This window comes from Bos grunniens, chromosome 5 (assembly GCF_055505025.1).
Source record: "Bos grunniens cultivar Pamir isolate PY7600 chromosome 5, Bosgru_T2T1.0, whole genome shotgun sequence".
NCBI classification, from domain to species: Eukaryota; Metazoa; Chordata; class Mammalia; order Artiodactyla; family Bovidae; genus Bos; species Bos grunniens.
The window spans coordinates 30,521,412-30,535,023 of NC_141169.1; the positions used below are offsets into that span (position 1 = coordinate 30,521,412).

The 13,612-nt window shown below is 49.6% G+C and overlaps 1 protein-coding gene across 2 annotated transcripts; it reads right to left on the minus strand.

Annotated features, from left to right (window-relative positions):
* Positions 1 to 704: 704 nt before the first annotated feature.
* Positions 705 to 12,982, minus strand: SMARCD1 (SWI/SNF related BAF chromatin remodeling complex subunit D1). Of its 2 annotated transcripts, none has more exons than XR_015163660.1 (13): positions 12,777 to 12,982; positions 11,918 to 12,105; positions 11,605 to 11,647; positions 11,387 to 11,509; positions 10,788 to 10,910; positions 9,612 to 9,728; positions 8,000 to 8,145; positions 7,542 to 7,703; positions 7,365 to 7,462; positions 5,847 to 5,982; positions 3,745 to 3,867; positions 2,538 to 2,639; positions 705 to 2,409 (listed from the first exon to the last, which is right to left on the minus strand). XR_015163660.1 is itself a non-coding variant. In XM_086399496.1 (13 exons), exons 1-13 carry the CDS (start codon positions 12,951 to 12,953, stop codon positions 2,356 to 2,358), a joined length of 1,548 nt encoding a protein of 515 aa, XP_086255622.1. In that variant the 5' UTR covers positions 12,954 to 12,982; the 3' UTR covers positions 705 to 2,355. The 2 variants fall into 2 exon arrangements, 1 of the variants encoding a protein (XP_086255622.1); XM_086399496.1 differs by having other exon boundaries at positions 8,000 to 8,101.
* Positions 12,983 to 13,612: the final 630 nt, after the last annotated feature.

Here is a 13,612-nt window from a genome sequence, read left to right on the forward strand (position 1 = left end):
ACCCGGTGGGAAGCAAGCCTATTATGATGGCGACAGAGGCAGAATTTCCTGCTTCTGCTACTGGGAACCAATCCTGAGGAGAGTGTTAGTTCTACCAGTGAGGGGTTGGCCATCTACAGTACAAGGATGATTGGAGAGCACGTCCATGCCAGTCTTAAGAACCAAAATCTTACTCAGGGTTGAGAAAGTGGACCCTTAGAGTGACAGGCACAGAGAAGACAAACATCTCCAGCCCTGATACAGCCCTGGCCCGTGTGCAGATGGGAGCCCTGAGCACTCGAGAGGCTCAGGGTCATCGAGTGTAAGGGATCACAGGTGCCCAAGGATAGTGCATTTGAGCCAGCGGGTGCCCTGGGGAGCGCAGAAGGGCAAGGAAGAGGATGGCAGTGCCACTGTCTTGTCAGAATGTTCCTTAACAGGAACTGAGGGCAGGACTCAGATGCAGTGATGAAGCCTGCTAATCTCAGCCAGCATCTGCCCTGCTTGGACCACTGGGGCTGACAGAACAAGCTCTAAGGTAAAACTTTGAGACCCATAGGGTAGAAACCTTATTTTCCACCACATCCCCAGTGCCTGGAACCACAGATGGCGCACAGCAGGTGCTCAATAAACACTTGTCAAATGAACAAACACCATGAGCATGGCTAATGGCACTGGGAACACTCAGGGAAGAGCTCTCCATCAGTACGGAGGGGGACCCACTCTTCAGAAGATTCTTTTATTAAAACTGGGTGACATCCATAAGGGGGCAGTACAAAAAAAATTTTGGTCCATGAAAAAAACATAATAATTCAGTTAATAAAAACAGTTATCTTCAACAGGGACACTGTAGGAGTGCTGAGCTTCCTTCTCATGGTTCCAGCCTCAGGGACAGAGGTTGTCCAGTGTCACTGTGGGGAGAACCTTTCAGGGAGGCGGGGACTAATAAGTGGAAGAAGATGAGGAGCGAGTCCTGCTGTACCCAGCGTGGAACAGGCAGGGACACAGGGCTGGGGGATGTGCTCGCAGGAGCCTGAGGAGGGGGTGGGGAAGCAGGGGCTTTGTCAGTTCTGCAGGTTTACAGCCCATGCCGAACGGAATTCCCCCTCTGTGCCCAGCTGTCTCCCACCCTGCTGTGTTGAGTCTGCGAGCCTGGGATATGCTAACTCGGGGGGTGATACAACCTGGAAGAATTTGAGGCTCTCCTGGAAAGATGCAAAACCATCTCAGTTCCAAGGGGCCAAGATCACACAACAAGGTCCTGCTGCTACCTGAGGGGTCTGAAGCTTTGAGGGCAGGGGCTGGGGAGTCACAATCCTGTGAGGCAGGGAGAGGGGAAGAGTCACAGACCCGAGTCAGAGCTCTCTCCAGCCCTAGGCGCTTTCACTCCTCAGTGCCCTAGCAGTCACCAGCGGGTGTCAACTGGGCAGACAAGGGACAGGAAGACAGGGGTGGCCCAGGGCTTTTACCCGTTTGATTGCAGGCCTGTTTCTCCAAGAAGGGATGGGGGAGGCAGGGCGGAGTGAATGAATGAATCACACCTCCACACTACAGCAGAAAGGAACAGCCTCCGCTGGCAATGACAGCACCCTAGGTGAGGTCCCCGGGGCTCTGACATGGAAAGGCAAGATTCCCCCACCCGAATGCCCTCAGTTGGGACAGACAGGAGGGAATCCTCAACAGCAGCTACAGGGAGTGTGCTGGGAGGGAGCAATACTACTAGAACAAACTCTAATACTGATGTGGACCCCCTGTAAGGGAGGAGAGAAGCACTGAGACAGCAGGCCCCTCTGGAGGGCTGCGGACTGACCTGGGGCTCAGTGGAGCCCGAGAGCCAGGGTTCCTTTAGTGCTAGAGGGCAACAAGTGAAGGGCGAGTTTGCTCCAAACCTGTGGAGGGAAGGAAGGAAACTGGATTCTGTTATCAGGAGAGCCAAGATCAACTAGCTCATAGAGTGCCCCCAGGCCTGAGTCGTGGAGAAGGGGCTACAGCTCCCAACTCCTGGGTCTCTGAAGGGCAGGATCAGTGTAGCTGGTCCCCTTGAAGACCACTTGGCCTTAGGCCCAATCCATTCAATGCACTGATTACCACTACAGGTTCTCTCTCTAATACTATCTAGAGGTCTTATGCAGACCAGGGGAGGGGAGAGGCACATGGGAACTTTGTGGGGCAAAGGGAAGCTGGGGATAGGAAGGGATGGGGTGGGAGAAGAGGAGAGCCGGTGTCACGTGAGACCCTCTTCATTCTGGTGTTGTCTTAGAACCGAAAGCATCCCCTGGAAAGCCCCAAGCAAGACCAAGGCAGGTGCCACGAGGCAGGCAGCACAGGGCCCAATAAAGAAATCGTTGCAGCCAAATCAGGGCTGTGGGAGAAGCCCTATGTATTTCGGATCCCCAGGGCTTGCTCTAATTCTTGTCGTCTCTGCTGCACCTAAGGAGAAAATAGTGGAGGGAGTGGAGGATGAGACAAACCACAAGTTGTTCTTGACGCCACTGACCCCCACCAGGTGCAGACCTCTTGCCTTTTGTCAGTCTCTCCTCTGCACCCTAGGTGCCTACCTTGGAGTAGAAATATCGACACACGGCCTCCTGGGCCCAAGGCTGGAAGTAGAACTCTGCTCGGCGCTCCTCCTCTGAGTTACCCACCACATCAGTCATGACCTGAGAGAGAATGGGAAGCAGGAGAGAGAACAGGCTTGTTTCCTTCCTTGTCGTCTGTTATGGACTGAACAGTGTTCCCTAAAAGATACTGAAATCCTAACCCCCTGGTACCTGTGAATGTGACCTTCTTTGGAAATAGGGTCTCTGCAGATGATCAAGTTAAGATAAGGTCGTTAGGGTGGGCCTAATCCAATGATGGGTATCTTTATAAAAAGGGGAAACTCAGACACAGACAGACACGTAAAGAGGAAAGACAACGTGAACACACATGGAGAACACCATCTGCAAACCAAGGAACACCTGAGTGACTAAAAGCCAGGACAGAGGCCTGGAACAGACTCTCCCTCCCCACCCTTGGGAGGAGCCAAACCCTGCTGACACTGTGACTTCAGGCTCTAGCCTCCAGAACTGTGAGACCATCCATTTCCCTTGTTTAAGCCACGGGGCTGTGGTACTTTACTACGGCAGCCGTAGCAAACTACTAAAACAGCACCCCAAGCCACCCATGCTGTGGACAAGTCCCTGCCTTGTTCAGGGATCCTTCCTGGCACCCCCAGCCCCTGCTCCTCTGGTCAGGCTGACTGCAGTCAGCACAGGACAGGCGAGAACTGAGGGCGCGCCTCACGTACTGTGCTCGTTCCTACCTTCCTGCTGAGCTTGCGGTGCTCCTCGCTCTGGGAGCTCCTCTCAGAGAGCACCCCTCCCTCAAATCCCAACTTCTCCAGAAAGCCTTTCCAAGCTATCCTAGTCTCACCAGTCTCCCTTCTCCTTTGTTTTATCTTATTGGTACCGGTGAAATTCTGATAATGTCGTACATGATTTACTACTTTTAAAATCCCATTAGCTTGGTTTCTCAAACAGAATGGATGCTACTTTGAAAGCAGAGGCCGAGTTTTGCACTCTGTATCCCCTACAACGTGCACAGTGACAGCACACAGTAAATATGAGATAAACACTTGACGGTTTCATTTCCACTTCCCTACTGGAACACGCTGAAGAAAGCCTGGCCCCTCACCTCCCTGGCTCTCCGCCACATGCCACAGACACAGAGCAAACGCGTGCCTCTCGGGCCCAAGTCTCTCTGGACCTGTCCCCGGTTCTCTACCTTGAGGTCCCGACACTGCGACTGAAGCCAGTCATTGATGAAACCCTGAGGGTCTCTGGCAAAGCTCAGCATGAACTCCCGCTGGGTCTTCAGCTGATTGATAGTCTCTATTGTCTCATGGATCTGAAAGGAAGAAAGGAAGGAAGTTCATAACATTTCCACGTTGGGGAAAAGCAAAGTTAAGTGGCAGGCAGTGTATGACTTCTCCTTATGCCTCTCCCAGCCAAGGAACAGAATGCAGCCCAAGAATGGCACTGCTGCCCAGGGCCCCACCTGCTCTGGCGCTTGGCGCTGTCTGTCCACCGCCCGTGAGTGAAGTTTTCCTTACAGTCTGCACCATGTCCACTGTGGATGACACTACATGGGAAATTTTTAATCCACAGCACAAATGGGCCTGGAAACTCTCAGGCAGAAAAGGAGTGGTACACAGGGCTGTCTCTGTAGCTGTGGTCCGTGGGTTTTGTTCACTGATACTCCATGCTCTTCCTGGCAATTTCATCTACTTGTATGTCTTCCAGCACCACTGACAGGGTAACGAGTCCCCAGGCTGCAGATCACAGTCCATTTTCTAAGCTCCTACTAATACATCTGCTTGACACCTCAAGGGACCTTAAACTCCCCAAAACAAAATCACTACCTTTTCCCAAGACTTGCTTCTCCCGCTCCCAATCTGAAGGAGTACAACTGCACACTCCAGCTGAAAACCTGGAGGTCTTCATAACAACTCTTCTCCCTCACACCTCACCCCACCTCTCCATCCAGTGTCCAGACCCCTACAGTTCCACCTCAACACCTTCCAAACCTAGCTACTCACGTCTGTCCTCACGATCAGTGCTGTACAGTTAGGCCCATACCATACGTCATGCGCATTATTGCACCAGCCCCCACCTAGGCTTCCTTCCCCCAGATCCGACCCCCTTACAGTTCACCTCCCACCGTCCTGCCAGTGAGCATTCTAAATAAAACAGCACCAGGCCCTCCCATTTTCAGGACAAAGTATAAACCAGTTTACCCTGCCTCAAAGTGGTTTCAGGACTAGGTTCCTGCTTCCCTCTCGTTTCTTCTCCCTGGCACCCCGAGCTTTATCTAACACAGTGAAGAGCTTGTATTTCTTCACTATGCCAGATTCTCTGCTCACCTTTGGGCCTGCATATACCCTGCTCCCTCTTTCTGGGCTCCCTCTGCCCCCCACGCCCTTAAGTACCATCATCCTTTCTCCCCTTTTGTTGACTCCCATCAGTTAAGTTCAGTTGCTCAGTCGTGTCCAACTCTTTGCGACCCCATGGACTGCAGCAAGCCAGGCCTCCCTGTCCATCACCAACTCCTAGAGCTTGCTCAAACTCATGTCCATTGACTTGGTGATGCCATCCAGCCATCTCATCCTCTGTCATCCCCTTCTCCTCCTGCCTTCAATCTTTCCTAGCATCAGGGTCTTTTCCAATGAGTCAGTTCTTCGCATCAGGTGGCCAAAGTATTGGGAGTTTCAGCTTCAGCATCAGTCCTTCCAATGAATATTCAGGACTAATTTCCTTTAGGATGGACTGGTTGATGTCCTTGCAGTCCAAGGGACTCTCAAGAGTCTTCTCCAACATCACAGTTCAAAAGCATCAATTCTCTGGTGCTCAGCTTTCTTTATAGTCCAACTCCCATGTTGACTCCCATGTCCTTTAAGATTAGGTTGGGGCATCACCTCTTCCAAGAAAGCCTTCCTGTCTTCCTTTGTGTTCCCAGAGCCTTTCTGGCTTTACTTGCATGGACTATGTCTAATAATGTTCATGGTAATAACAATAGAAGCAGCAGCTGCCATTTGCTTTTATGTGCCAGATACAAGGTCATGTCTTCACATACACTGTCTCATTTAATCCTCATAACAACTTTAGAAAAATAGACATTATGGTTTCACAGATCAGAAACTGAGGCTCAAAGCTATTAAGAGGTATAGTTAAGAATCAGAACTTATGTGTGTCTGGCTCCAACCAGCACCAGAGTGCCCAGCATATACTGAGTGTCAATATATTTTGAACAAATATCAAAAATCAAAGAAGCCAAGAAGCTGTGATAGAGGGCTGGTGACACCCAACTATCCAGGCCATGATCCCTACCTTGTTGTCTAGAGTAGCAATCTCCTGCTGGCTGGCAGTAGACAGCAGAAAAGAATTCATCTGGGTCTTCAAGGTATCATCCACTTCCACATCAATGTCATAACAAGCTGTCTTTTTCTGATCATTCGGGTCAACACTGAGGAGGAAACCAAGGGGGCCTGGTAAAGGACTTGTTCCCTAAGACCTAATTACACAAGTCTTAGACTGAAGAGCAAGGGGCTGACTGCAAAAGGGTACCAGAGACCTTGTTGGTGTGACAGAAATGCTCTATACTCTCCCTGTGGTGGTAGCTATAGGACGTGCACATTTGTCAAAAATCATCAGATTTTAAATGGGTGCAATATATTGCATATAAGCCTCAGTAATAATGGTAAAAAGTCAAATGGTACAAAAGACAGACAATGAAAAGTAAGTTTCTCCTTCCCCACAAAGAAACCACTGCTACAGTATCTTCACTTATTAAACTGACTCTGAAAATACATTCAAGTAAATACACACCACACAAAATACAACATGGCCTAAATTTAATCACATGAATATAGGACAAACTAGCTTCTACTGACCCAGCATATGGGTTGTAGGAATTACTATCAGCTGAGTGATGATGGTTCAGGTCTAGTGAAAGGAAGGCTTTACTGGAGTTAATATGGAGTAAGGGAAAGAAGGCAAAGACTATGTAGAGCCAGAAGACATGGTGCTTTGAGGAGAAAGTGCCTTCTTTCACTCTGTATCTGCCTAGACATGCCTTGTTCACCATCTTCTGAACAGAAAAGCAGACAGAGGTAATGGAGCTGGAGTCTCAGAATGGAATGTCCTACCACCCAGAGAAAAGACAGGAGTTCATCAGTGATGAGCTGATAAATTCTAATAACTGATTCTCCAAAAGAGAAAAAGAACAAAAAGAAAAAGCCTGACTTGGAGCATTTGCTAATTTCTGTGTTTTAAATATTCTCAACATGGTTGATTTCAAGATGCCAACATTATATCACTGATCGAGGAACTGGGAAGGGATGTGCAGTAACATCTCATTAGATAGTATTTCCACCACACAGACACAATCAACAGAAGTAACTTCGAAAACACACACACCAGTATGTGTATGTCAGTGGCTCAGTCGTGTCTGACTCTTTGAGACTCCATGGACTGTAATTGGCCCGGCTCCTCTGTCCATGGAAATCTCCAGGCAAGAATACTGGAGTGGGTTGCCATTCTCTTCTCCAGGTGATTTTCCTGACTCCGGGATTGAACCTGGGTCTCCTGCACTGCAGGCAGATTCTTTACCTTCTGAACCACCAGGGAAGCCCAAACACCAGTAAACCAACATAATAACTCAGAGATGATGACTGAGTACATTTACACTTATTTTTTATATAATGTATTTAATCGCAAGTTTATGTAATCCTAAATAATGACTGTGTTTAACAACCTGCTTATCATTTTCCTAAACTCTGAGAACTGACTTGTGCAGGCGGTGCAAGCCAGCTCCAGCACACCACTGCCTTGCACACACACACTTACCTGATGACATGATTAATGATAATGGGCTCAGGTGGCATAAGCAAGGCATGGAGCCGTTGGGGAATCTCTGAGAACTTCATACGCTGAGACTCAAAGATCTATGGGAAAAAGGAGAAGCAGCTAAGAGTACAACTAGTGCTGCAGTGGACTTGAGAAAAGAATGGAAACTTTTCTTACCTGCTGGAGGTACTTGTCACAAATGACAAACTCCCGCTCATGTGGGTCCTGGAGCTTGTGTGTCTTAATATATTGCCACAGTGCTTGAATGATCACCGGACGGGTCTGGGTGTGGATGCCCAGGAGCCGAGCCAGACGAGGGTCTAATTTAAACTGAGGAGGCTGGAGAGAACGAGGGTATAGAGGTGAAGCTAGTGAGCTGAGTCTATGTGCTATTATGGGGCACCTGGTGTGGCCATACATTCATGCCGTTCAACAGGCATTCATGTTGTGCTCTCTCTGGAGCAGAAAAACAGAAGAGGAACTCAGAAATGACTAAGACCCTATCCCTTAAAGATATTTAGGGAGCTAACAGTCTGATGGCAAATTACCTGCAACTAGACTTAAACTGCCTTGAAATGTCAGACTGCTGATGGGATGGGGTTGAAAGCTGGGCCTCCTCAGGGCAGCACAGATACCTGGTAGTCCAGCATCAGCAGGACAGTGCACCGCACATTCACGTCTCCTGGCCGTTTCACCTGGAAGCCGTCCGTCTCCTGGGTAGTGGCGGTCCTGTGCCACTACAGAGAGGAAGATGTCAGGGGGTGCTCTCCCAGAGGAAGAGCTGGGGTGGGAGGGAAGAGCTTCTGTAATGACTGAATTTTCAACTTTGATTAATGAGGCTACTGGAGAAGAGCAACAGCATGAGACATTTTAAAACACTGCATATGACTTTGGGATTCCTGTCTATAAGTAGACGGACATTTTAATTCTGATTGCTCAGGGTCACATTTAAATTAGCCTGTATTTTCAGTGATAATTTTATCCACAACATGGATAATATACACATGTACAGTAAAATAACGTAGCTATCATCTACTGAGTACTTACTATGTGCCAGAGTATTCTAGGACATGTACTTGGATTATCACATTGAATCCCACAACATCCACATGAGAGAGGCACAATTAAACCTATTTTACAGATGAGAAAACTAATGCTTACAAGAATGAAGCAAGCTGCCCAAGGTCAACAGCCAATAAGTGGTGGAGCTGTTATCTGAGCTCTGGTGTGTTGGAGTCCACAGTCCACATTCTCAGGCACTATGCTCTACTGCTATAAAGTTAAATATATTTACAAATTTCTATTGATTCTATGACTTACTTCCCTTATTAGATGGTAAAGACCTTCTCATGTTTCTTAGTGGTTGAGGTTAAGGGGCTGCGGCTACACTGGCAAAGAAAGGAGCAGGTTAAGTTCACTTGGAGTGCTACACTATCTCATTCTGGTTTTGACTGTATCACAAAGAACACTGTTGCTAGCATGGTCTTTAGAACACTATGTAATCAGGCATTATAATAAAGAATTTCTGATGATTTGGAATGTGAATCTAAACAAAGCAGGAACCAAAAGCAAGCAGCAGAGGCTGTAAAAGTAGCCTTGCTGCTGCTGCTGCTAAGTCGCTTCAGTCGTGTCCGATTCCGTGCGACCCCATAGACGGCAGCCCACCAAGCTCCCCTGTCCCTGGGATTCTCCAGGCAAGAACACTGGAGTGGGTTCCCATTTCGTTCTCTAATGCATGAAAGTGAAAAGTGAAAGTGAAGTCGCTCAGTCGTGTCCGACTCTTAGCGACCCCATGGACTGCAGCCTACCAGGCTCCTCCATCCACGGGACTTTCCAGGCAAGAGTACTGGAGTGGGGTGCCATTGCCTTCTCCGAAAAGTAGCCTTGGTAAGGACTAAATCCTAACCCCCTTAAACAAAGCACTTGTTACCAGGAAAAAAGATGAATGGCGTGTGGACAGCTACATCTCACCATTCCTGGCATGTATAAAAAGCCTCCATTAAACTTTCTCTTGAGAGTGGGGGCAGCGATCAAGATAATTAAATTAAAAAGGCGGGACAAGTCAGACTATAAGAACTCTTGGGTCCAAACAGTACCAAAACCAAACAGCTAGTGCCACCTGGAGGCCAATGTGCAAACTGCACTGGAGGTACCCACCCCCACTCCCTCCCTAGACATTAAAGTTTAGCTCCCAAGTCCATCATCCTCTACTGATAAAGTCAAAGTCTAGAGAACAGAACTACTCACTTCTACCAGATGGTTGTCTGGTCCATACAGGTCTTTGTCCAGTTCGATCACCAAGGATTTAAAAAAAGAAGAAAACTTCCTCTTTTGTTTGGTGGCATCATATTTGGACAAGGCAGACTGGAGAAGAGAGATGAGACGTCGTGTTAGAAAAAGCCAGAAGAAATTCCCTAAGACATAGTCCCGTAAACAAGGAACCCACAAAGCAATGGGAATAAAACTCAAAAATGTCTTCTGAGTGTATCTTAGGAGATGGCAAGGTAGGTGTCTATTAAACAAGTTGCGGTAGCAACAGAACCCTGAAGCAGCAGCCTATAACGTGTATAGGGTTATTGCCTTGCCCACCTCTTTTTCCCAAGGGAAACGATGCAAGTTAAGCCAAACATTTACACATAATAAAGCGAGTCTGAACAGAGAAAATTCTGACTCTAGAGGAGAAATGAATCACAGGTAATAAGCAGCCAGAACAAAAACAGCTTTATTTGGATGACACGACACCACTGGCAGATGGACTGGACCTATACAAAGAAAACGGAGGCTCTGACATTGACCCCTGGTTCTTCTGAAAAATGCTTTCATACTGGCTTGCCTGTGAACAGCTAAAAATAGAGAGCCAGAGAGTATAAGGGAATGGCAGGTGAGCTTCTCCAAGGAGCTTCTGGGGTGGGAAGTTTGGGGGCTATCACCTGACAGCTGATGTTCCCCATGAAACAATAAAGAGCTTGTCAGAGAAATCAATCCCACATAAACTGCAAGCTGTTTCCAATAGGAGCTGGGAAGACAGAGAGGGCACAGCAGAAATCAAGGACCTCAAGGACTCAGGGAAGAAAGCATGGCCCAAATGTTAAGTGCAAATTCATTTGGTTTAAAAGAAAAAAAATAACTGAAAAATCTGCAGATACTGCCAAATCCAATGGCTAGCAGCATCAGGAGAGAGGTAAATAACAAATCAAATCCCAGGACAATAAGGTTCTCGATGTGATACCACAGAGAGGGCCAATATGTGGGAGCCAGACACAAAGAACCATTGTCTGTTAGTGCAGAGAACACAGTGACCCTCTCCCTGCTGTTCCCAACAGGAGCTGTAAGCACCAGTCAGGCTTCCTGCCAACCAGACAATACTGCTTGTTCCCAGAAGCTCCCACCCTAGACGCCGACCACAGTGGACCTTGAACTCACATCCTCCAGGAGCCGTCCTTCTACCCGAAGTTCCCAGGAAGCCACCGTCCCTTCCCCATCCTCGGCATCTGACTTAGCCGGATTGAAAGTGTTAGAAATGAAAATTCGCAGCTTCCGTTTTTGCTGAGGAAGGCAGAAACAGGATTGACAGGAGGCTTCAGTGGTTTGATGTTGAAGACAAGGGTCTCCCCAAACCCGACAATGACTCCTAACAGACTGGCTTACTGTCTACCCAGTCCCTGGGGTGGTTGGATGGAGATTCCAATGAGAAGAGGAGCACAGGCCACTGGCCTGAGTGCAAATGCATTCACCGGGATGCCAGGTAGACAGTCATGCAAGATGCCAGGTTCCCAAGGTGGCAGAGGAGTTACGGCAAAAACACCAACAGGGTATATTTCTGGTGCAAGAAATATCAAAAGCCCCTCCCCCTTTGCTGTTCCGTTCTTATGCTTCTAATGTAATTCTCAGTTCGTAGGCAGAAGAGATGTAATTTAAATGCCAAGGAAAGCTGTGCTATGCCTTTGATTTCTCATCCTAAGCCTGCTGAAGGTTCCCGAGTCCTCTCCTTTGGCTCTCTGCCTAGTACTCTCCTGTGTTACCTTGATGGGACGTTTCAAGGCCTCCTGGATATCTAGCCGTTTCCTCATGATAGTCTGGTCCAGTTTCCTTTCAAAAGCCAAGAGATCCATATAGGCCTGGGATTCTGGTACCAGTTCACGAATCTTAGGGAACAGAAAGATATCATTGGGATCTAAGGCTGACCATCTCTACTCTCCAACTCACCACACCCTCAAGAAGGTCTAGAGCCTGGACTCACCCTTTGAGGTAGAATTTTGTCAGCCATCTTCTTTTTTTTTGCACTGTTTGGAATAAATACTGTTATCAGGTTGGGATGGAACTAGCCAGAACATGAAGACAGGCTGTCAGCACCTCCATTTATAGTAAAGTGAAGGAACTGCAAAGCTTGTCTCAAATCAAAGACACCCCCGCCCCTAACAAACACGAAGCAATTATTTCAAGAATGAGCACCGTCTGCTGACACAGCACTGCCGCTTCTCTGCTCAGGTACCCCAGCACCTGCATCTGCACAGGCCTCCTCCCTCCCTCCCTCCACCCTGGGATCATCTTACTTGTGGTTCCGATTTTGGACCGCCTGCTGCTGGACCTGCTGGATCTGCTGAGGCGCAGGTCTCTTGCGGGACTGGTCCATCCCTGACTGGGCCAGGCCAGGTCGGACTGAAGGGTTCCCCCCATAGCCAGGGGGTCCCATGGAAGGTCCCTGAGGTGTCATTCGGCTGCCTGGTAGCATACCTGGTCTCTACAGAGGGGAGAGGACCTAGAGATGTCATGGCTTCCCCTGCAAATCCCACCAAGAAAGGGAAAGTGGGGGAGGCCTGAGTTCTTTGAATGAAACAAGGCAGTGGGGTGGGGTGGAGCACAATGGTGAGGTGGGAGGAGAGCCCTCTACCTCTCTGACATCTAAGTAGTTGGAACTTCCACTCTCCAGCCCTGACTCCACAGGAGAATATAGCCCCAAAGCAAAGACAGCGAGACTATACTCAAATTCTCCCCCGTCTATTTTGTGTCTGGCACACTGGACATCTCTTCTAGTGCCATATTTACTCAGAGAGTACTGTCAGGCACTATCTCCTCAGAAGCTGACCTCAATTTGCCAGCTACACCTTCTGTGCTCCTGGGCACTGGAGCTGCCTAGGCCATTTGCACTCAAGGTCTCACAGGCCCACGTTTGGCCTCACTTCGTCCACCCTGGTTTTACATCCTGACTCCCCAAGAAAACAATGCCTCTAGGAGCAGGTGGGGATGCTAACAGCCTCCCTTCCCTTCCCCGCAGCGTCTCCCCCGACCCCAACTCGGCGCCCGAATCCCTCCCGGGCGCGTCCCTCCTCCTCCTCCCCCCACCCCTGTCACTCCCAGGCCCCCGCTCGGCCCCGCCCCCGGCCCGCGCGCCCCTCCTCCTGCCCCACTCACCGGATAGGCCGCTCCAGGCATCGGGGAGCGGTATAGCCCTTGACCCGGCGCCGGCCCCATTCGCACCGGAGGCCCCGGTGTCCCGCCCGGGCCCAGGGCAGCCGCCGCACCCGCCCCTCCTGAGGCTCCGGCGCCGCCGCTCGGAGCCACAGACTGGAAACCCGCCCGGGCCGCCATCTTTCCCGGAGCCGCTGCTGCAGCTGCACAAAGAACCGGAACCGGAACTCCCCCCGCCCCCCCGCGCGCCCCTCGCGCGCCCTCCTGTCCGCCCGGCCGGCCCGCCGGCCCGGGAGGCTCAGGGCAGCGAGACTGTGGGCTAGAGGGGGGAGACTAGGGGAAAAGGCGTGTGACCACTCCCTCCAGCCTTCACGATCCGGGAGGGAAAACCATCGAGAAGAGCTCTGGGATAGAGAAGCCGTGCGAAAGGGCGCCCCCAGGCCGACGGAGGGAGACAAGGACCTGGAAAGGGGGACCACTGCACCATCCCTACTCGAGGGTGATGGAGTAAATGCTTTATCTTGGCGCAGTGCGTTTAACTTTCCAAACGCAGTGCGTTTTTCCTTTCTCTTCCGGTTCTAAGCCCAGCACACTGAAGAGAACGCACTGTTTATTCCATTTTACAAACAGGCGAGGTGAACTCAATAAATAACTTGGTGAAGTCAACCAAGTTAGCAGTAAAGTCGAAACCTAGGATCCAGATCTTCCGGTTCATAGTCCGGGGCTCATTCCATAAAGTTCCTCAATAACTACAGGAACTTCAACCCAGCTTTGCCCCTGACCTTTAACCTAAACTGCTACCAGATTTTAAGTTTATTTCGAAGTGTGACCCTTCCTCC